The sequence below is a fragment of the Platalea leucorodia genome (assembly GCF_965183815.1).
Source record: "Platalea leucorodia genome assembly, chromosome: 1".
Taxonomy (NCBI): domain Eukaryota; kingdom Metazoa; phylum Chordata; class Aves; order Pelecaniformes; family Threskiornithidae; genus Platalea; species Platalea leucorodia.
The window spans coordinates 110767671-110792511 of NC_138823.1; the positions used below are offsets into that span (position 1 = coordinate 110767671).

General features: G+C 42.4%; 1 protein-coding gene across 1 annotated transcript in view; it reads right to left on the minus strand.

Annotated features, from left to right (window-relative positions):
• HECW1 (HECT, C2 and WW domain containing E3 ubiquitin protein ligase 1) overlaps positions 1–24841 on the minus strand; it is a gene marked incomplete at both ends in the record, with an annotated part of 179009 nt that overhangs the window by 92772 nt on the left and 61396 nt on the right. The window contains one exon of the mRNA XM_082329339.1: positions 10210–10288. Within this exon, the coding sequence (XP_082185465.1) occupies positions 10210–10288 (79 nt within the window). The remainder of the gene's footprint in view (positions 1–10209; positions 10289–24841) is intronic.

Genomic DNA, 24841 nt, shown 5'->3' on the forward strand with positions numbered 1-24841 from the left:
AAGAGACACAAAGTATTAATCAAGATAGTTTCCAGTTATATACCTAAACATGCAAACACATGTTTTTGCTTTTAGGCAGGTTTTGAAAACACTAATTTTCATAGCCTTTTAATTCTTTTCTGATTAAAAACCCAATTATTCTGGCAGGTTGCGGGAGACCACGTAAAACCCTCCAGGCAGATATTTTGGATGAATCTGAAAATCATACACATTCCACACCAACATCAGCGTTTCCTTCCAGAAAACGGATACATCAAGAACAGGGATAAGATTCATCCAGTTGTATTTTGCTTCCTTAACATATGGTAATAATCAACACAATAAAATGCGCAAGTTAAAAACAATAGGCTTTGTTCAGGTTGGTTTTAATCATCTATTCCAGCACACAATTCGTGTTGCAGATATTCAAAAGCTGTTGGACAGATGGTCTTGAAAAAGACTGTATTTTAAGAATCTCATTCTTGTGATGTTCTCTAACGATTAACAAAAAATAGAGAATATCACTGCTAATAGCTTATCTGAAAGCACTTTGCTGACAGTATGCACTGCCATGGTGCTAGCAACACTATTACACAAAGAAAATTATCTGGTTCAAAGTGATAACACTGATTTTTTTTCCTGAGTGTACAATTTCTATGTAACCAGCATGTATCTCATCTATCAGCTCTGCTGAAATCCTACATGGCAAACTCTTTTGCTTTGGAAGTTGACTGTTAGAAATACATTCCAGAAATAGAAACCAAGTTTGCAAAAGCACTATGAATGACAAGGCCCAGCAGTGTAATAGTGTCAGGCTGCTAATACATGAGAGGAGAGAAAGACCTCTGGGATCTTATTTTGTTTCTCTCTGATGTTTCCTTAAAAGATTCTGAAACTGAAATATTTATTACTGTATATGTTTCTGATTCTTTTTCCTTCAAAGAGAGACCACACTATTTTGGGTACCACTGTGCAAAGAAATGGTCTGTTGGTAGACGAAAAAGAAAATAACTAGCACTCAACTATAAATACTTACGCATCATAAAGAATCACAGAATGCTTTGGGATGGAAAGGACCTTTAAAGGTCATGTAGTCCAACCCCCCTGCAATGGGCAGGGACAGCTTCAACTAGATCAGGTTGCTCAGAGCCCCATCCAGCCTGTCCTTAAACGTTTCCAAGGATGGGGCATCTACCACCTCTCTGGGCAACCTGTTCCAGTGTTTCACCACCCTCACTGTAAAAAATTTCTTCCTTATATCTAATCTGAATCTACCTGCTTTTAGTTTAAAACCATTACCCCTTGTCTTATCGCTACTGGCCCTGCTGAAAGAACATACGAATTATGATGACCTACCAGCCTCTTTCCAGTTATGGCGATTAAGCAGTCACGAAGGTGAAGGTACTCCTAACCTTGGTTAGTAGTCTAATTTTTTTATTTGGATGAGAAAAAATAATTTAGCTAAGCACACAACAGGAAACTTTATTTGTGCTCTTTTCTCACTTAAATTACATAATACAACAAATTTTGTAAAAATGTCAGTTAGAAACTTCAATTTTTAATGTCCAAAGCAGGCATACAGATAGCAGAAATAGATTTCTCAAGGACAGATATCCCAGTTATACTTATATATCTCACCATAAATTCTTAGCACCATGAAACAGAGCATCAAAAATACAAAAGCTCTGAATAAAGCTACATGGGCATCTGCAGATATCCAGAAGAAGTCCACTTAATTTGAAGTGGAAGCTATGGATGCTGTAACTTGTTGTAACCAAAGGCTCAGGTACTCTCTTACCACTGCTGTGTAACATCCCAACAGAAGAATCCCAGCTATTCTACTTCCCCAAATGGAAGTATTTCTCTCTTATCTGTATGGTCTTCAGAAAAAGGTTCTGAAGATACTAAGTATTCAAGTGATGGTTTAAGGTCAACTGAATTTACATTTTTGGTGAAACTAATGAATTCCAGAAGGCTTAGATGTGTCTTGCTGTACACTGTAGTTTTACAGTGTATTTCTTGGAGGCATACGAAGAAATGCTACGAAGGCAACTCATCTATACTTTGCAAAGGCGTATTTTCATCTAGTCTCTTAAAAATATCATTAATATACCATATGTCAATTTCTCATTTATTCATAAATCACACTTTAGCACGAGAGAGCTTATATCCATCTATCAGTTTAATAATATCAGGCCATCTCTCATGAAAAGATGACGGAAGGAATCCAGGTGGAGACACAGCAACCACAGACTCTTTCACTGCTGCAGACCTTCAGTAATTGTAAGCACATGCATCCTAATCCAGCTAGGCTCACTTCATTGTACCAAAATGGCTTATACTACCTGCTGCCTGCAAATTATGAATTTGTTCCAACTTCAGGGCTTCCCTTCCATAGATGCTGATCTCTGGGTGTCCGGATGAGACCTAAGGAAGCTTTGCTCTAGGTCACTTGCATGCATGTAGCCTCTGTCCCTAAGGTAGGCCATAGACTTCCCTGCCTGCCCTGTAAAGGATCATTCTGCAAATCCATTTTCCATGCAGCATCACAGACTTTGGGGTACTGATGACCGGATAGTGATGGAGACTATTTTTCCGGCAATCTGGAAACTAGCGTGTATTTTTTGGCAACACATGGAACCAGGTGGGGATATCAATTCCAACAGACACAGCTTGAACACATCTGTGTTTTATCATGTTTGATTTTGCCTCAATACAAGTAACTAAGCTTTCAAAAGGTCAGGGGAGAGGTATGATTTGGGTTTGCAAGTCACATTTTGTCATGCTCAGCAAGGAGATTTTCGGATAGTAATAATAGTAATAATCAGCAAAATTATTGTGAAGATGGTATTTCAGTTCCCTGCAGCGAGGTACTGGTCCAGACCCATGCTTGTAGAAGCATGACAGAAAAGGATGGAGAATCAGAGCAAGAACCAAAGCCTGGAGCAGTCTGGTTTCTAAATTAATTACTTTTAGCCTGGTCATCAATCTATCAGTTCTAAGCTAAAGAATTTAGAAGCTCTTCTCTCCAAGAGATGAGAAGCTTTCGCCAACAGCTTTCGAAGAACTTTCCTAGAAACGCTACACAAGGATATCCTGTGCGGTTTATAAATGTGTCCCAAGAACACTGAGTCCACCTAGTCTCTTGACGATGCATAGTTTACTTCACTGAAGTAGACAAAGTGTACAAACAAGCAGAAGGGTCAAAGACCAGTGAGTAGCAGAGCTACTAGTTTTAAGAAATTGATATTGATATTCTAATACAATTGGCAAATTCCTTGCAACAAAGGACAACAGGTACTTAATGTCCTTTACGTTTCCAAGCACCATCCAACTGATTTCAACAGATGACTTGCAGCTAGCTATATTGACACTGGTGGGAGAGATCATTAAGCCCCAGCAATTCTATGGTCAACTCACAGAATTCACATTTTTCCTATTTAGCATACTAGCCATATGTTTTCAGAACCAGGAAATGATACATATTCCTTATGACTCATCTGACGCTCTGAGAAGATGAAGACATCTTGCGTTAGGCCAAACTTGCCCAGAACATATCCAAAAACATAACTAATGAGGGGTAACAGTTTTAAACTGAAAGAGGGTAGATTTAGATTAGATACTAGGAAAAAATTCTTTACTGTGAGCGTGGTGAGACACTGGAACAGGTTGCCCAGAGAAGCTGTGGATGCCCCCTCCCTGGACACATTCAAGGCCAGGCTGGATGAGGCTTTGAGCAACCTGATCGCGTGGCAGGTGTCCCTGCCTATGGCAGAGGGGTTGGAACTAGATGATCTTTAAGGTCCCTTCCAACGCAAACCATTCTGTGGGTCTACGATTCTACTGCAAAGTTACAAGGACACTGGAAAGACCACAGTCAATTTAGATTGTGATTTAGATTGATGAATACCAAGATGGAATGTATTCTCTCTATGATCTGCTCATTAACAGCAGAAAGTAAAAATACTGTCATCTTACTGAGATCTTGATCGTTCATGTATCAAGGCACAATAAGCCATCTTCATGATCCATCACCACAAAAGAGTTGCTAATTAGGATGTCAATGGACAGCTCCAACATTTTCCTTCAGTCTTCCTTTGTAAATTCCCAAAGAGTCGTCAACTTGGGTTCTGACACTGAATAAACGTACTTCAACAGGACTGGAATCTGGATTGACTACCAATGAGGTAAGGTGCTAATACATCAGTGTTTCTTTTGTAGCATGCACTTTGCAGAGCTTGACCAGAATAAGCAGGACCGCCTTAGAGAGTGGCAGTTCATATACTGAGCTACCTAAGACATAGTGGTGGCTTCAAAGGAAGGAACAATAAAACACTGCTTGCTCAAGATTCAACAGGAGGCACATAGGTTCTGCCTCTCAGCTATGTGCTTTTAAAGCAATAGAAATTATTTTAGCTACTAGTAGTGTAATAACCTTTCAATGGTAAGAGCATAGCAAGATTGCATTGGCTTGGAAACGCCAATGTGATTCATGCAGCAGTACATGACACTAAAATTTATTGTACGGAAAGTGAGCACAGATTCACAGAAGTATTGCATCTGGTATTAGATTTCAAGAAGCAAATACTAAGGAATTTTAGAAATCCAACAGTAATGGGCAGTGATAGGAAGTCTCAAAATCCAACACAGCAAAATAATGCAGGGGAATTGAGAAAAATACTACATAATGTACAACAGATTACTGACTTGATCAGCTACTGAATAAGGTTCTGCAACTGGTAATATGCAAGAGGTTAAATCAGATAATTAAAGTGGTTCCTTCTGCTCTCAGAAATCTACAGATCTATAGACAAATTCCATTTTCCTTTTAAAAAAGAATGTAAGAAAGAAAGAATTGGCTGGTGTAGTTGCACAAGGAGGTGTTTAAAGATCTGAGATTTTTTTTAAAAAATTACTAAGTGGAGCAGATAAGACAAAACATTTCTGTCACATGATGCTCCCAGGCAAAATATTAAAGACAGTGGAAAAGAGGAGAAAAGAATTTTTCTAGCTGGAAATGCTACAAGAAAAAATGAAAGGGATTGTCATTTGTGTAAGGAAGGGGCAGCAGAGGTATCAAGAAGCAAATAGATCTATTAATAAATGAAAAGGAGTAGAGAAATTAATTATTCAAAAATGGCTAAAAGAAAGGCTACTTTTTAAATTGTCTTCAGCAAGAAAGAAAACACAAAAAAAGTCTGAATAGCTAATGTGAACAGCTTGACGCAGCGAGAGGGAGTTTTTATCACTGCAAGCGATTAAACACTGGAGCAAAGTACCATCTCTTGGTATCCTCAGATCCAGACTACACGCCTGTCTGTAAGATACGTCTGAGCCAAACTCACACAAAGCTCCACACCATGGAGCAAAGTGGCCTGTGTTATATAGGATAATAGAGTAGTTGAATTCAAAGCCTTTTGAGGCCTTTAAATCTGTTAGTCAAGAGCACGGCATTACTTTGTTGGCACAGGTGTACTGGAGGTGGTAGAAAGTCACCTCACCTTTGCACAAGCTCTGACAGGTAGGAAAAAGTCGAGCGACTAGTAACTCAGGCTTATAAAGAATACATCTGGGCAAGTTAGCCTGAGTTGGGGAGGGCAGAAGAAGAGGCAGGTTTATAGCAATATTAAACAAACAAAATTTAGTGGCTAGAACTCCTGTTATAAAGTCAGTCACCAGGATTTCAAAAAATGGTTGGAAGATAAAGTGTATTAGATATCTGCATTCCGATCAAGCATTTCACGTAACTACTATTGTCAAAATGACCCTTAGTGGACCTAATACTATTTTCAATTGTGATTTATCTTCCGATTTCCATAAATTGACAACTGATGTTACCTGAATGTCTGGTCTAAAAGCCAGACAAAAATAACTAACAACATTTCTCAGAGAGGTGTGATGAGGATAAATGCCTGTACATTTGGGAAATATTTAGATCTTCTGGTCTCTTGTTCTATAAGAACACTTGTAAATAAAGAGTGTGCAAACCCATGAGATACATGAAATATTAAAAGCTTGAAAAAAGTTATTTGATGCATCATACAGTTAGGAGGCATATCATGCAAACCTCATGATAACACTTTCTAAATATACCAGCCAACAGAATGGTTTCAAGGGCTTTCAGCGAATGCGTTATACTGCTGCTAAACCATAAACCTTCAGTGAAGTGGCTGGTACATCTTGGGAGGCTTAGCACATTTCTTCTTTCTGTACTTCATGCGGGAGTGCTCTGACACTTTCAGCCGTCATATCAGAAGTGTGACATTCGCTGGTAACAGCAGAAAAGTCATGTCGGAAAGTAAATGCAAAGTGACTGCACAGCTTTCCTTAAAGACTGTATTTAATCCAGCTAAATTAGGCTTACAACATTTCTCTTGGTATTTTAAATAATGAAAGCTATAATAATACAGTCATCACAGAAACAATTAAGAAGCTTAATCATGAGAAATTATCTTCTTTGAGATCAGTGTTGCTAATGAACCTATTAATCTGAACTAACCTTTCACAGGACCAACTTCCAGTCTCCAAAGAAGCAAATACGAAGAAAACAAACCACCTACTGACGTAATGCAAACTCTCAGCCATTTCTATTCTCAAGAAACTAGTGATTTCCTTTTGCCCCGAAGCATCAGTTTATACTTTTTTCTGTTTGACATTTTTATTCAATCCAGAAGTCTTTTCTCAGGCAAAGCTTCCAGTGAAACCAGATGGATTTTGTCCAAGCAAATACTCAAAAAAACTACAGAAATAAAGCACTTTGTCACCAAGTTTTAGAAAGTGTTTCTGCACAGTTCTTTTTAACATAGGGTCTTCATTGGAGTGTCATAGAATCATAGAATCGTCAAGGTTGGAAAAGACCCTTGAGATCATCGAGTCCAACCGTTAACCTAGCACTGCCAAGTCCATCTATACCATGTCCTCGAGCACCACATCTATCCGTTCTTTAAATACCTCCAGGGATGGAGACTCAACCACTTCCCTGGGCAGCCTGTTCCAGTGCCTGACCACCCTTTTGGTGAAGAAGTTTTTCCTAATGTCTAGCCTAAACCTCCCCTGGCGCAGCTTGAGGCCATTTCCTCTCATCCTATCACTTGTTACTAGGGAGAAGAGACTGACCCCCACCTCACTACAGCCTCCTTTCAGGGAGTTGTAGAGAGCAATAAGGTCTCCCCTCAGCCTCCTCTTCTCCAGGCTAAACAACCCCAGCCCCCTCAGCCGCTCCTCCTAAGACTTGTGCTCCAGACCCTTCACCAGCTTCATTGCCCTTCTCCGGACACGCTCCAGCACCTCCATGTCCTTCTTGTAGTGAGGGGCCCAAAACTGAACACAGTACTCGAGGTGCGGCCTCAGCAGTGCCCAGTACAGGGGCACTATCACCTCCCTGGTCCTGCTGGCCACACTATTCCTGATACAAGCCAGGATGCCACTGGTCCTCTTGGCCACCTGAACACACTGCTGGCTCATGTTCAGGCGGCTGTCAACCAACACCCCCAGGTCCTTTTCTGCCAGGCAGCTCTCCAGCCACTCCTCCCCAGGCCTGTAGCGTTGCATGGGGTTGTGAACGAAGTGCAGGACTCTGCACTGAGCCTTGTTGAACCTCATACAGTTGGCCCCGGCCCAACAATCCAGCCTGTCCAGGTCCCTCTGCAGGGCCTTCCTGCCCTCCAGCAGATCGACACTCCCACCCAACTTGGTGTCATCTGCAAACTTACTGAGGGTGCACTCGATCCCCTCATCCAGATCCTCAATGAAGATGTTGAACAGGACCGGCCCCAGCACTGAGCCCTGGGGAACACCACTCGTGACCGGCCGCCAACTGGATGTGACTCCATTCACCACCACGCTCTGGGCTTGGCCGTCCAGCCAGTTTTTAACCCAGCGCAGAGTGCACCCATCCAAGCCGTGAGCAGCCAGCTTCTCCAGGAGAATGCTGTGGGAGACAGTGTCAAAGGCCTTACTACAGTCCAAGTACACAACATCCTCAGCCTTCCCCTCATCCACTAAGCGGGTCACCTTGTCATAGAAGGAGACCAGGTTAGTGAAACAGGATCTCCCTTTCATAAACCCATGCTGGCTGGGCCTGATCCTCTGGTTGTCCCGCACTTGCTGCATAATGGCACGCAAGATGATCTAGGGGTCATGGGTCTAGGCAGTAAAGCAAGCAATACAAGTCAGCTGAAATGGACTAATGTTCTTCAGCATTTCTAGGGATTTAGACTACTTTGAGATTTTTCTCTCCCATTCTAAAAACTTTTTAAGGATTGATATGGTAGAAGGCATAGCTCTTCTTTAGATGATGAACTGCTTAGGGCACGATGGCTCTGTGTTGGTGCAGCGCCTAATACAACGGTCCCCAGTCAGATTAATAGCCTTACATATATTTTTTTTTTTTAATTGCAACTAAATCAACCATAATTTAGAAACCTAACTTTTAAGTAACGATGCTGAAGGCGACAGTATACCAAAATATAGATATTGAAAAGGAGAAGTCTGTATGAGCTGAAAGAGCTCATAACAATAGAGAGGTTATTGTTGCAATAGTAGTGCAAAGGGAAAGGAATCCCAGTTCCTTCTGATGCCGCTTGGAAGGCCAGGAAGGCCTAGATTGATTTGCATTTTATTAGCTAGCATAACAGATACAGGAATAGGAATAATTTTACTTTGACAGAGACAACAACATTTTGTTGTTTTTGATTAAGTAAGAAGGTAATAAATAAATCCTTGTAACATGTTAATGTGCTGATTTCAGAAAGACTGAAATTGAGCTATTTTGATACCAAAGATTTTTGACAAAATAGTTGTGAGCTCAAAGCCTTTCAAACGCCTGGCTGTGATGATGCTGTTAACATGGATGTGATATAAATGTAAATGAATTGCTTATGAACCACTAGAATAAGATATCCCAAATCTACTACATAGTATGGTCTTTGTATACTTTGAATCAAGCTGTAAATTAGACAGTTTAGTTTATAAAAGGGCCCACAGAGACAACAGTATTTAGCAGTCTCACAAATTATTACTCTTGACATCTCTTGGTCTACTAGGCCAAAGAATCTAAGAGAATGAAAAAATGTTACTAATTCTGGGTAACATTTTCTGTGTAATATTTTTAAATGTTCTTAAATAATCTTAACTCTACTTCTTTATTTCTGTTGAGCTAAACTTGTGGTTTTATCAAATTAATGTGACTGGGTAGGTGCCCAGTGTCCAACCTGGCAAAAATAAGTGATATGTTAAGAGACCCATCTAACATCAGTCTAACCTGCCATATAGCATATATAACCTCTCAACAACCACACTGGCCACCTAGTTTGGAAAAGCACTGACTTGCACGCGTAATATTAAAGAAATATGGAAGCCCTAGTTGACTTTAACACAACTTAGAAGGAAGCTTTAAATAAATCACACAGTCAAACGCTTGTAAAAATTTTGAACTAGGGAAAGTCCTTTTCCTCTGTACTGCTTCCTCAAAGAATTTCCAAGTCATGTTCAGCATCTTTCTCTTTGTCTTCCAGGAACTAAAAAACATGGAAACAAAGTAGCAAGCATAAAACTCCAAATGAGAACATTGCTCACAACTACTGTCTTTTGACAAACTGATTTTTTCTACAGAAATGATTTACAGATTGTTTTCACCGAAGCCAGATCAAATGGTCCGTAGCTGCTTCATGGAACCATATTAAGCCTTTAAAACCTGCAGTGACACGCCAAGTAATGAGGCTGAACAACCTTCAGAAAATTTAGAGGAGTGAGAGCAGTCTTCTGGCTCAATAAGTCTGAGAGTTGCTGTTGAGCAATACAGACAAGCTTGTGCACCATGGCGCATGGATCTGCCTCAGGTCCAGACCAAGACTGTGCAACGTGCTCTCCAAGAAACAGAGGACTACCACAAATCACATTTTGCTCTATAAGTGAAGTGCATACCTTTAATCTTGCTTTCCCTGACCTACGTATATAGCACCACATTTAATCATGAACAGGAAAACCTAACGTGGCCTCAAAACTCTATTTGAACAAGATACTTCAGCACATAACTCTCGTTGAAGGAAGAAAGTGTGGCAATAATCATAGATATTAATTCTCTGTCTCAGCATCACTTCTAGAGCAACAAGCAAAAGATCACGTATAAATAAATACATACACACATATACGTACATACACGTGAAAGGTTTTAGTAACTTCAGCTTCCCACTCTCTGAGCTTAAAACTTTCACATCAGCAGTGACTTACCTGACAACGAAAAGCTTATCAGTCTCCGACTTCCTTGCCCCTGGATTGAATCTTCATTGGTGATGCTTTTGAAAATCTGCTAAAAGAAAAATAATGGTGAGAGAGAATAGTCTCCAATAACTCTTGAACAGACAAATTCCTTAATAACGTTCTTTTTTACAGTTAGATGACCATTAATCAAAACAACATTTTTATCCAGGTAACAATTTAACCACTAGTGGCCAAAGTCATCCCTTCCTGGAGGCTTTTCCTTAAGAAAACAGAATGATACAAAGGAACCGCTTATTAAACAGGAGATAAAAGAAGCGCATAAGGATGGGGATGTGGTCTCACCTCTAAAAAAAACTTCTGTCTTTAGAACATCTTATTACTAGTCTAGAAACTCTTGTTCCAGAAAGTTTATTGCATACATGTGAGAAAGACTTCTGAGAGCTTACTAATACCCTATACAAAAAACAACTGTGAATTATGGTAACAATAAGCATTGAGGGTGATCTGAGGGGGGGGGGAAATCAATAGATGACCCTTTGTACTCCACAGTTCAGGTTTTTAATGTCAGTCTTTGGTTTGGCAAGTTTACTGGTGGGCTGCTGTTGTGCAAATTAAGACCCAGGCTACCTTCTGGCCATGATCAGAGCTGGGAAGCAAGAATGCCTTCGAACCGGTGTCTGGGGCATCAGCAGGAGCCTGCCATCAGCAGTTTTCATCGCTGTTGCCCTGAACAGAGCAGAGGAGATGCCACTGGGAGTCAGGCTCCAAGTTCAGCAGGGAGGTGGTGCTACTATTACTACCTCCCACTGACTCTGGAGTCAAACCAAGTGCTGCTCTGCTCCTGGGAAGCCGCAGCTCCTCGCCACTCTTGCCATTCGGCTTTCAGGAGAAAAAGAAAAAGAGCATTTATACAGTGAAGTTCCAATTTTTGCCAGGAAACAGTAACTGAAGTCCCACTCAGCTGTGACTCATTGCTCAGTACATTAAATATTGTGTATTCAAGCTTAACTTAGAAAACAAGCCACTGTTTGCCCCCAGAGAGTTCAAAACCTGGGCAAGGGCGCACTGCAGCCCAGCTAGCACGGATTAAACAACAAGCACAGCTGGCAGGTCAAGACACAGATAAGACCTAGATCGTAAACACACAGGTCGATTTTAGACACTATTATAAAAAATATGGACTCTGTTGGACTTAACTTTTTGTCATAATCATTTTGTTTCTTACAGACTATTTAAATGGGAAAAAGGGTACTGAAGAGAGCTGGACTATGAGCAAATTCCAGTAGAAACATCCCTGTTGGATCACAGCTAAGCAGTTACAATTGCACTTTTGGACTTCTCAGCTAAGCAGGTTTCAATCTATTTATTAAAGCCACCACTGATTTCTAGATAGACAGGTGTTTAAATCAGATTATTGTATGTGACTATGAGAAATTTGTGACAAGAACTCAATAACCTTTACCAAACGAAGTTGTGAACCCACCAAAAAACGATGACATTTCCTTGTCAAAATGTATTTTTCATACTATTTCACTTCCTAGTATTTATTACACATTATCCTTTAATGCTTACTACTTATGGTCTTGTTCATGACTTTGTCCAGGACATTAACTGGGCCAACTGACCTAGATATGTGCACATTTGCAAAACACTTGCTTTTTTTCCAGTACTTAAACATTTCTCTGGGGTTTTTAGATCTGCCATGAGTCCATATGAATAGTTTAACAGTTTATGCTTTGAACAGACTGGGGGTGGATCTGATGGGGTCCTGCAAATACCAGCCTGTTCAAAACTTAAAAATATGTTGCTATTAAATGACCCTTTTGGGGCCGTATCTACGTTAGTGAAATTGTATCGAGAGAGTTATACTAGAGCATTACACTGGCAAAGCATCCCCAGCATGACCAAACCTGGACTGGCAAAGCTTGGCATTATACAAAGAGAACAACAACACATCCAGCCCCATAAGCAAAACAATAAAAAAATACATTTATTTGCTCCTAAAGGATCTATCTATTCTGTGAAGCAGGTATACCCCACACCATACTGTCAAGTGCTCACCCCTCAGCCACATAATCACAGTGCTGCTGGTAGTCCTCCCCCAGTTTCTACTTGCCCCATGCTTTCCCATGGAAATCAAGGCAGAGGGAGGCTGGAGTGGGATGAAAAAGCAGGGTAAATCCCAGACCTCAGCTCAGCGGTAAACTGAGAGGAGGGTGGAATACACACCTGCACCCGGGAGCCAGGAAGTGCTCCTGCTTTTTTACTCCATAGACACAGCATTCCTGTGTTATATCAGGGTCAGGCTTTTAAATAACCTGATTGCCAATAAATGCTCCCCCTGGCTTTCAGTTGAAAACAGCTCTCCAGTGATTTAGTACTTTAGAAATTTTGGCATAGTTTTCCTAATCCCAGATTTCCTGATCCCAATTCAGCCAAAGGTTTGAGGAGGATGCGTCTACAGCTTCTCCTGATTTTACTTTAATGTTGGCTTTTCAAGAAGTCAGAAGGAACGGTGGGAGAGGAAGGGAAGCTACACCAGGAGCACAGCATGAGTTAGCTTGCTGTGCCAAGCAAGCAGAGCACACAACACTTCTCTCCTCAGTACCCTGACGACCTGGAAGTCGTTACCTTTGCCCTGCCGATGAGCTGAAGGGAAGTTTTTGGGACCAAACCGAACAAAACAGGGACTTAAAAACAATGAGAAAAATCTCCTAACATTAAGTTTGATTTTCTGAAAAGAAAAAAGCCATTTGCTGCAGTTCAGATTCACTGTTTCCTAATGCAATACCAGACTGTCCCCAGCAGTGAGGGCAAGGCTAAGAGCACTTGGTGCAGGGCAGGACAAAGGAGGGCGCGTGGCCACCAACGCTCTCCAGCCACTGCGCCGACTGGGGCTCGTTGGGTCTTGAGGCCTGGGATGGGGAAGAGCACTGGTCACACTCCTCCTGCTTGCCACTTCTCATGAAAGAAATCCAGACTGATTTTAGTGGCTGCAATATAATTACATTGGGAGCTCTGTCACTGTAAGTAAACCTTGAATTTAGTCATCGGGAGGTAAAAAACCCTCTGTCTTCTCAACTGCCACTTAAAACGTAGTTAGCTGGCAGAAAGACAACATTCATCTCGTCACTTGACATCCTATGGACTTGAAGTCCTTGGTAGGAAAAGAAACAAACGTGATTTTTCCTCAATAACTTTGGTGCTCTTCTATGCCCTTGAAGTGAGAGCTCAGTCTGAATTAGTTTAATATTTTTCGTTTCTAATGTCATGTTTGCACATTGTGCAGCCTAACCTAATTATTTTATAAGTCCTGCTGATACAAAACAGGATGAATATGCTTTTGCTACATGCTTCTGTCATATCTTGACATGAAGAGATGGAACATAGCTGCACCTTCAAGCCTAGCTGAATCTCTCAGAAAACCAAAGGCTTCCTGAAGCAGACTCAAACCTCCTTTCGCTTTCCCTGCTTGGAATGAGAGCCCGTGTCATTGCCACTGATGGGAGTGCATGCACTCAAGCGGTTAGAGAAGCATTAGTACTTCCTTTAAAATATTCTCCAGTAAACACACACTGTAAAATATTCTTCTGGTCTGCTACAGAGTTTTCCAACCTCTGAAGAATGGCAAAAGACAACCATCCAGGCCTGTAATGGCTATCTGCAAAATATGGGGAGGTACTTGAGGCCAGATCCAAGCCTCTCGGGACTTACTCAGCTCAGGAAAAGGTCCACGTTTGGTGGCGCTTTTCATTTTTTCAGTAGAGAGAAAAAAGACAACAGAAGCAGATAACTGAAAGCTAAAAATAATACAGTCTTGTCCTAGTATCACTTTTCCTTGTGAGTAGTTCCTGCAAATGCTGGCGGGAAGTTATGTGACCCTGAATGAGAAAGGAGGCAGGCTTCACACTAGCAAATGGAGCCCTTGAGACTCCCTCCCTCTCTAGCCATGGTATGTGTTATGAAAAAAAAAATAGTCTTGAGAAATCCCAGACTACTACAGTCCATCAGCTCTTGCTGAAGCAAAATTCCAAGCACATCACTAAAAATTTGTCTAAACAGAAGCTAAGAAACAGAGAGTCTCACAGCTAATTAAAGTATCTCCTAAAATATCTTACCCATCACCAGTCTACCTAGATACATGGAAGAGTAACAAGGACAACATTCTTGTTCCTTAAACTAAAGTGGCCCACAGGGCACACCTCGGGTGCCCCTCTTCGGTCTCCCTGTACCTCTAGGTTATGATGAGGCAAATACTTTTGGACACACATACAGGGCGAACGCACGTCTGGAAGAAGCTGTAGCCATGTTTGCCTGGTGCTGCACTAGAAAATCTGCTTTTGGGCACTGCAATGACCAGTACTAATGGAGTATGCCGGTAAAGTGTTGTACTGGGTTTACATGGCAAGGTTTTAGTAGCAGAGGGACTACAGGGGTGGCTTCCATGAGGAGCTGCTAGTAGATTCCCCCACACCCGATAGAGCCAATGCGAGCCAGCTCCAAGACAGACCTGCCACTGGCCAAGGCCAAGCCCATCAGCAACGGTGATAGTGCCTCTGTGATAACATACCTAAGAAGGGACGAAAAAAAAAACCCTGCACAACTGCAGCCAGAGAGATGAGTGAGGATATGCAAGAGAAACAACCCTGCAGACACCAAGGTCAGTGAAGAAGGAGGGGGAGGAGGTGCTCCAGGCACCAGAGCAGAGATTCCCCTGCAGCCCCTGGTGAAGGCCATGGTGAGGCAGGCTGTCCCCCTGCAGCCCATGGAGGTTAACAGTGGAGCAGATCTCCACCCTGCAGCCCATTGAGGACCCCACGCCAGAGCAGGTGGATGTGCCTGACGGGGGCTGTGATCCTGTGGAGAGCCTGCGCTGGAGCAGGCTCCTGGCAGGGCCTGTGGACCCGTGGAGAGAGGAGCCCACGCTGGAGCAGGTTTGCTGGCAGGACTTGTGACCCCGCAGGGGACCCACGCTGGAGCAGTCTGTTCCTGAAGGGCTGCACCCCGTGGAAGGGACCCACACTGGAGCAGTTCACGAAGAACTGTAGCCTGTGGGAAGGACTCACATTGGAGAAGTTCATGGAGGACTGTCTCCCATGGGAAGGACCCCACTCTGGAGCAGGGGAAGAGCGTGAGGAGTCCTCCCCTCCCCCTGAGGAGGAAGGAGCGGCAGGGACAACGTGATGAACTGACCGCAACCCCCATTCCCCGTCCCCCTGTGCTGCTGGTGGGGAGGAGGTGGAGAAATCAGGAGTGAAGTTAAGCCTGGGAAGAAGGAGGGGGGGGAAGGTGTTTTTAAGATTTGGTTTTATTTCTCATTACCCTACTCCGATTTGATTGGTAATAAATGAAACTAATTTCCCCAAGTCGAGTCTGTTTTGCCTGTGACAGTAACTGGTGACTGATCTCTCCCTGTCCTTATCTCGACCCACGAGCCCTTCACTGTATTTTCCCTCCCCTGTCCAGCTGAGGAGGGGAGAGGTAGAGCTGCTTTGGTGGGCACCTGGCATCCAGCCAGGGTCAACCCACCACAAGCGTGCTTTGCATCACTAAGTCACTTTTAGCATGTTTGTATATTATGCAGCCCAACTTAATTATTTTGAAAGTCCTGCTGATATGAAACAGGATTAATATGATTTTATTACATGCTTCTGCCACAGTTAGACATGCCTAGCTGACAAATACAAGCACATACTCCTTTTCCCACACACAGCACAGAAAAACACGGTTAGGTCTTAGGACTTATCATTCTGTAACATACTCTTCTCTCCAGAAAGGCATTTTTGGCTCCCGAGACCACACGAAGAGATTCAACAAAGCTAAGTAAGTTTTCTTTTCCCATAAGAACAACATCATCTGGTTTAAGAAACCTTACTCTTCACTGACAGCCAAAGCCCTTCTGTAACAGCAGCATCTGCTGCAAAAGAATGATAACATTTAGCGATCATAACTGATATAAATTATCTCACATAGGCCAGTATTTCCTACATTTAAAACAGAAGAAACTGCAGTGACATTAGAAACAATGCTGCACTAGCTGTCTGTATTTGTTGACTGTTTATATGGTGAACTTTATGGACATGACCTAATATTCAATCCAATCAAGTTCCAATTTTAAAAGGTGCTAATTAAAACCTAGAATATTTTACAGTGACAGCACAGATTGTAACTACAGTAAAATTTAATGCAGATTTAATAGCCAGGTACTGTAAACTGGCAAAGCTCTAGCCTGGACCATATTATCTGTTCGCAAGAGACAGATAATATGTTTTATTCTTTAAAAAAAGCCACTCTAAGAACATATCAAAGCATTCAGAGGGGCTCACGCTTCCAAGCAGTACTAAACTTGTATGGAAGATGGAAGTCTATAATGAAAGAAAACTAGAAACTACAAAAGTAAAGTAGCAAAATATTTTGTTTGTATACACTGGCTCTGAGGATGAAAAGCAGTAGATGAGAGCATTACAAAAAGAGAAGGCTGTAACCTGTGCTTGATTCAAATCACAAGTGAAAAATAGCCTCAACTCAGTCCCAAATTGTGCATCAGCAAACAGAAAAAATGTTAGATGTGTCAGAGCTAAAGACACAGTGTTGCAGAGCTGGGGGAAAAGACAGGCTGTCCAGTAACTGCCTGCACTATGCTTGCCTCAAGCTCCAGTTCCGTTCTCTGCTTTTCCAGAGCACTAAGCTTGCCTGCAGATTTAAAGCAAAATAAATAAGGTTAATAGCCTGAATTCAACAGTCAGGAGCGAAAGAAGTTGATGCTTTGTCTCCTGTCCCCTTCCATCTGTTTGTATCCCTTAGTTCACCTGAGATGTAAGATGGCTCCAAAACTCCCAGCCCGATGCAGGGGCAGAGTACCAGTTTCCACTCTGCACAGCTTTGCTGATGTCAGTTTAAATCGGCTTGGAGCTATTGTTTTAGCAGACCTGTGTGTACATGGCACAGGCGTCAAGAAGAGTTCCTCAAAAAATTATTCTCCCCTAACCTAGTTCTTTTGGCTTTCACTGTTGCCCTCCTGATTTCACTTAACTCTTAAGACAACTCTCTAAGCAAGTGAAAAATGGTTTATGTTTTCCATAGCTCAGCAGTGGAGGGTCTTTCCACAGTACAAGAATATAAGACATCATCCCAAGTTCATGCTTCATATTCTACCGTCCTCTTTAGAGAGGGAATAGTCCTCAGGAGCTCTGCAAAGGGGTGAATACTCCCATTTCCTCCCAAGTGCTGAATTTAAAAAGAAATAGTTTTGGGGAAAAAAATTGACTAAACAAACACAGACTTAGTGCTTCCTTTCTCCCCATCACTTGACTTCTTACACATCTTGGGAACACAGGGTGCACTGGGACATAAGACACGAATTGTGAAAGGAGCAAATGGAGACCTGAGCTCCATGACTGTCACCGACGGAATTATGGCTATAATCCCAGGCACCACTTTGAAAATCGAGCCCTAATTAGTGGTGGTGCTTCACAGCTACAACCCTCACTCTGTTAACAGAATGATCCAGCTCTTGAATGCAACATATTCCACTTATTCTGTTAGCTAGTTAAGCCACTGTGCTGGCACCATAGTATTTTTCCATCAGGTGCTTCCAAACAGCAGCCAGTTTCTCCAGTAGCAGCCTAACTCCCTGCTGGGCTCTCCGCAGCCGGCTCACATCCCCGAAGGGCTGTGACCACACACACGCAGTCTTCCCTGTGGGTCACAGTCAGTGCCGTTCTAGCCTTGTAATACACCACCTTCGCAATGCCATTCCCTAATTAAGGGGAGAATTTGCCTTTTGCAGGCATATGGCAATTGCCCTCTGTCTGCAGAAAACTCCTTTTGCCTCATCTTGCAGCAGTGTTTATTGATTACTTCATCTATCCCCAGGAGACAGAAGTTTTTCATTCCAAAAATTTCTCTCATAGAAACCCTTACAAAAAGGTAGCAAGGAGGCAAGTAAACATTTTTTTTCCACATTAAAAATGTTACAAATTCTTTCAGCAGATTCTAGATAATGAACCCTGGAAGCCAAACCAAATTACCAGAAAAAATTACTGTGTAGTATCATCAGTGAAGTCCTCTAGAAGGCGACTATCAACAGGCTTATGACAAGAGGACATCCAATGACAGCACACACCAAGTGTATGAAGTCTCCGCACTGGCATGAAGATATTTCATATTCCCCAGTCTACCCTATGTGCGTAGGATGCTGTTTCAGCATAACCAGCAGCTAGAATAGGGATGTTAAGAGCAATCGTTTTCAATTAAAACAAAATTGAGGATTGAGGCAACAAATCAGTATCTCCCGCAGAGTCCAGTATCTTTTTCTTCCACAATTTTATTAGATTCAGCTTTTTCATTGTTTCAACAGTTCTGCCTAATAAACTTCAGCTATCCTTTGGCAGCAGAGGAAAAGCTTTGATTAGAGATTCTGATCTTCCTTCACTCTTTGAAACTTCATTTAAATGAACTCTTAGATTTTCAGATACTTAAACACAATCATGCACACATGCGGATAGGCTTTGGGTTGTGCTTTCTGGGTCAATGGCTGGACTACATCTAAGCAGCAACCCTTTTTTTCTTCATATGTAGCAAACTTCTGGGAGGACTGCTTTCTGCAGCATCTCTCACCAACTGCTCACACGTTGGCTCCAAGACTGGGTGCTATTTGATACCAGTGAGCCTTTGAGCGCTAACAAGTCTCTCAGCAAGTTTAAAGTGGTCCAAAGGATGACAGTAGTTTACAGCCCCAATGTGCAAAACAATCTCTGGTTGAGTTAGCAGGGAAGAAGGTTTCTTGCAGTTGCTGAACAGCTTTCTGCTTCCCAGAGCTACCATCATCCAGAAAAAAAGTCTCTAAGAAAATCTGGGTTTATGATCAGATTTAACACAGGACAGGATCAGCCCTGTAAACCTGACAGGTCCGTACACAGACTATTAATGTGCTTAAGCACTCTGACAGCAAGAACTGCTTGTAGAGATCATCCTCTCAGGAACAGCTAAGCAAGACCCTACAACCCACTAGAACAACTGGGGGGTTCGCCATTGACAGGTGAGATAGGCCTAATGAGCACTGTTTGGATTCTGTAATTTTGCATAAAATTTATCCCTGTAGACTCCAAATTCAAACTTCTCAAGAAAACGTTTTGTTTGTATGGAGAAATAAAAAATTGCTGCTAACACCTTTTCTCTTTGCAGCACAAAATGATGAGAGTGATCGAAATGTCGGCCATATACAGTGGAAATACTCTAAACTCTGACACATCCACAATGTCTTTGGGAGGCACGAAACTGCGTTAGACAGCAGTTTGTGTTTCCAGGCAGCCTTCATTACAGCTTCAGAAACTCCGCACTCTTCTAATGTAGTTTGGTTGGGACAAGTACGTAGATGAGTAATGCTCACACGTGTGAGACACAACCATATCCTTTGGCTAAGCTGTATTTGAAGAACAGCTCAATGCATTAGTCTTGCTGTCAAAGAGTCTGGACGAGGGAATCGAGTCAATGACCCTTTACGCCATAAAAGCAGCAGCAAGGCAGTGAACAGTGCCCATTCTTCTATATGAATGCCCCAAATATCAATTCACTATGAATACCATTATTTCCAGAAGTGAGTTACAGACCCTTTACTTTCAGCCTTGGATCCTACTTTAGGCAGAAATGAGGCAACTGCAAAGATTTATAGTCCAATTTAAAAAATAGAGAAATATCTCTGCTACTTCAAATGTCCCTCAATCTTGCTGAATTACTAATAAAACATTTGCACTCCACAGAACATTTTTCTAGTTATGATGGCACAGAAAGGGTCGCGCCTTTTACAGTATCTACAGTCAGTTAATGCAGCCTCATTCATACTCTGTTTTTCCTGTGTATCTTTTGGGAGATCCATCAGACCCAGCAGAAACTGCTTGTCCTATCCCAGTAAACCCATGGTTTGTTTGTTTGTTTTTAATTTTTTCTTTTTTAGAATTGCCTTTGTCCTCCTATTTGGCTACTGCTGGCTACAGCATTCAAAGTTTTGTTTTTCTTAGTTTGCTGCTTTCTAGAACAGCGGGCTTTAAAAAGTCAACAGCCTCCTCCAGTGAAGCGGGCTTGTGGGAATAATGATTGTCATCCAACTGCCATAGAATAACCAATGTTGGAAGAGATCTCCTGAAGTCATCTGACCCTTCAGTCAAAGCAGGACCAACACAGAGCAGGCTAGTGAGGGTTCTGTCCAGTTGGGCTTTGAGTATCTCCAGGGATGGAGATCCCACAAGCTCTCTGGGCAACCTGTTCTCATGTTTGACTAATGTCCTGAGAAAAAAAAATAAATATTCCTGAGGTATAATCAGAATGTCCCTTGTTGCAACTTGTGTCTGTGGCCTGCTGTCATTTCACCATGCACTGTGAGAATAGCCTGCCTCCTTCTTCCCTACAACCTCCCATTAGATAAAGGCATCGGTCACATCCCACCTAAGACTCCTCTTAAGACTGAGCAAATCTAGCTCTATCTCTGCTACTCCTCATATGTAATGTCAATGACCAATCTGAAGGATGAAGAAAACAGGGGCCAGATTCATCCCGAAAATGACGGTGGAGGGGTGTTAGAGCAAGCTTGAGGTATGGCAAAGACTTCTGGGGGGAAGCAGCATTTACAAAATCCAATCTCTAATAACAGCCAAATTCACTATAGCAATTTGGTCATCACAGAAAGCCCCGTGAAGGATTTTGCCTGCTGCATATTGGATGCAGAAGATTTCTGAACATAAAGTCATTAAATACGACAGGAGGGGAAAGGGATGCCAGCTAAATGCAGGAGTGCTGTTGCTGCAGAGAAATCATTAACTACAGTGTGTATAAAGATATAATTCTTGTAGATCTTCATAAATAAATCACATCTTATCAGCAACAGAGGTGTCTTCTGTTGCATGTGTCAGTTTTGATGGAAATCAGTGCAGAATTAATCTCCAACACTTCAGTCAACCCTGGGAAACCATCCTGTGGAACAGAGCAAGGCAATGCAGAGGTTCATACCCCACACTACACACATCACTCACATCATCCGCATACGAAAGAGAAGCAGCTCCCATCCTCATGCAAACTCCATGTCCCCTGCTCCCCAGACCCTTCCCCTTGCCAAACACACTTGTGTGAAAGCAGGTGTCTTCTGCACGAAACATCTCCCCCTCATCCCCACCAGGAACATTTCTCCCCTCTGCCAGGCAAACAGCACCACCCCTGCGCAGGCAGCCCCCACGCTCACTTGTCTGCAGCTGTATGAGTGGTGATGGGCAAGGAGAGGACAGCAGAGCCGGGCTGTTGCTGCTGCCATTGCTGGAGCTGGAAGCCAGGGTGAGCAGAGGCTGGCGCTCTGCCACGAGGCTGCCCTTCCAGCAGCAGCTCTCACTCTGCTCTTCTCTTTCCTGCAAGAGCAGGAACACAACTTTCTTGGTCAGTGTCCAAACCTTTAGGCTGCATGGAAGCAGGTCTGGTCCAAGCCACCTCCTTGGACCATGCCCCCTTAACCAGTTGGAAAGAGAAGAACACAAGACACAACTTTTCCTCTCCCATCTTGGGGCAGGCCGTGCTGCCAGTCTACAGTGAGACACAAAGGGTGAATGCTGAATCTGGAAGCCAACTTTGACCCCTCTGAAAGTGGTTAAGAGTTTGGCCACTGACTTCACGGCATTAATATTTTATCCTCTTCTGCTGCAGCAGCATTATATATCCCCAAACTGCAGGACCCTGAAAGCAGCCTGTGCTGAGCCCCCGTCAATGATGCATCACTCACAGTAGAAAGTGAGGACATCACGAGACAGATTTGGCAGTTTCCCCCTCCGTTCCTCAACCTCAAAGGCACAACTGAAAAAAACGTGAAAACCCTGAGCATCCTCTCAGTGGTAGCAGCTCCAAAGAGCATGAAGACTCAACAGAGTGCTGCTGCACAGTGTAGGGAAGCAGCTGCAACACCAGCAGGCCTGTAAGCTTGCAGCAAGGCAGGAGGTCTCACATGCCTGGCTGTGCCTGGCAGCTTCATCCACCCCACTTCGAGGCTCACCCAGTGACTGCTATTGGCCACCTATGGCAGCCAAGTGGTCCTAAAGGCTGGTCGGGGCCAGAGCCCAGCATGGTTTTCAGGCAGCCTGGACCTCCCCACCAAGCAGCTCTTCAAAACTGTGAAAGGAACAACAAAATGTGAAAGGAATGAACTAGAAAAGGAAAGAAAAAGTGTAAAAAGAAAAGGAGAAAAGAGAAAAGGCAAGGCTCTTTAGAAGACGAGTGGAAAACAATGAAAAAGGTAATGGAGGATGATATGAGGAAAGCAAGCAATTAATTTCTAAAATGCCAGATCTTTCACATCCTAAAAAAATTCCCCTCCTCCCTTTCAGACACATCTCAAAAAAACCAAACCAAAACCAACAAAACCCGCAACGATGATCACTACAGCTTTGTTAGAACTCAAGCCTGATGACAGCAACTTCCAAACTTGCCTGCTGGTGAGGCTAAGTCAGATCCTTTTGGAAACAACAAGAGAAATAAATAGGCTGCTATTAAAACCAGGGTTTCCCGACAACTAGTGGCACCTCCAGACTTTTCCAGTATTACGCTTAACTATTCCCCATATAGCTGAATCAGCTTTATGTTAACAGATATTGGTTGCCCTCAAATACTTCACCTCTGGAATCACAGTCCTATTCTGCTAGACAAAAGGTCATAACTGTGTTGGTACCTGAAATAATATAGTCCGTTATACATTTTGTGAACTCAATTTTAACAATTGCCCAGAGTTAGTCAGGTAGGATGAGCAATGCTGGTCCTTTGCTAAAAATATTAACGTATGGTCTAATTAACGTGGTTCATACTTATGTTCAACGTAAGGTCCTACTGCATTGCCATAAGGGCAAAAAGGGCCTCAGTGTAAACAAAATTCAGACCCTTTGAGTTAAAAAGGGAGCTGTGTAGGAACAATTTAGTTGCTTTCCATCAGACTTCACAGATATAAGAATTTAAGCCTGCTTTTAAACTGGATATATTGAGTGGGGAGGGGCTGCAAGCTTTCAGTATGGACAGAAATGTGCTTGTCTGAGAACTCAGCTAGCAGGCTGGGAAAAAAACCAGATATTTAATGGAAGCAGAAAATGTTTCTTAAGAGAGTCAAGGATTAAAAATGAACAAAGGGTTCAAAGTTCTATTAAAAAAATATTCTTACGCTCATCTGCTGACATATAACATACTGACCTACATCGATTTCCCCACTTGAACATTTTTCATTCTTAATCTTTCATATAAGTAATAATTATATCAAAAAATGATTTAGAGAAGTATGCAATATTATATCACTGTATTCCATCAGCAAAACTAAGTTAAGGGAACATGATTATCCTGTCGAAAGAACTCTTAGAAACCAGGAAATGTAAACCTAAAAGGTAACTGCAAAGCATTAACTCTGCCTCTTGATGAATATAAATCGTAATACTGCTTTCTTTTTTTAGCTGTCTCTGATCATAACCTTTTTCCAATACAACATGATAGATATATTTTTGGATCACCTGGGTTTTGTGAGAAGCTAAGTACAGGCAACCTAAGATTCAGATAAAACAAAACTACAAGCTGAACCATTGGCAGAAAAAATAGGAAATATACAACTGAAAAGTAATAGTAAAAAACACGTGAAGCAAAAAAAGCAGCTAGGTGGAAAGGATGACATGAACACGACAGGGCTTGCACACATGTACAGACAGACATTCGCACACAAGCAGATGCACGCACACTACGCTCAAAGGGCAGATATCTGCAGGCACTGATGCACGCTGGGTTGTTGAAAAGCTTTTCAGCTTTCAGTCACCACCTGCTCTTCTCTTTCACCTACTTTGGGTATTTCCACTGAAATAGCCTGTGAGTTATGCCACAAACATTCAAAATGACCTACAAATCCACAAGTTATAAATGTGTGCAAGTTCACCTCAGTCACCTCCGCAGTCGTGTCTGCTGATTTTGTATAGGTTGAGGCTATGGGTTATTTCAGGACACATTTTAAGTACTGGTTACTTTTATAAAGGGTCATGCATTGTGAAATTACAATAATGTTGTTCTCTCCCCAAATCTTCCTACCATCCCCCCTTCTTCCCAGGACTAAGGAAAGCAGACAATGAAACAAAAGGAAGATATTTCAAGAAAAGTAAGTTATTTTTCTCCTTGACACTGGCTGCTGAAAAATCCTTGGTTACTGAAAATCCAATCAGGACTAAAGCTGATGGCACCTATGAGCTCCAGTAGAGATGAAACTTCATTGCAGGATTGCAGAGAGAGGTTCAGTGCAGGCTTCAGGTCTGGCTTTGGCAAGTTTTACCACCTCTTTCTTTCCCTCTGCGTGTCTGGCTGTTTGTTTGGCTACTGCTCTGAGGTAAAGAAATCCTCCCAGTGCTTGAACCAGTCATGTTAGAGAATGCTACATACTGAAATTGGCTGAAAGATGCTCAGTGAGAGACTGGGCATGCAATCACCCGCCTCAGCTTAAGTTCATACCTCCGCTTGTGTTCAGATACAAGCGATACGGATGCACGGACACAAGAAGAGGACTTTTATCTATTTCCCCATTTTCCTCCCACTGTGTCAGCTTTCCAGCTGGCCACAGCAAATGCAGCACCCTTTAGCGCAGGAATATGCGATT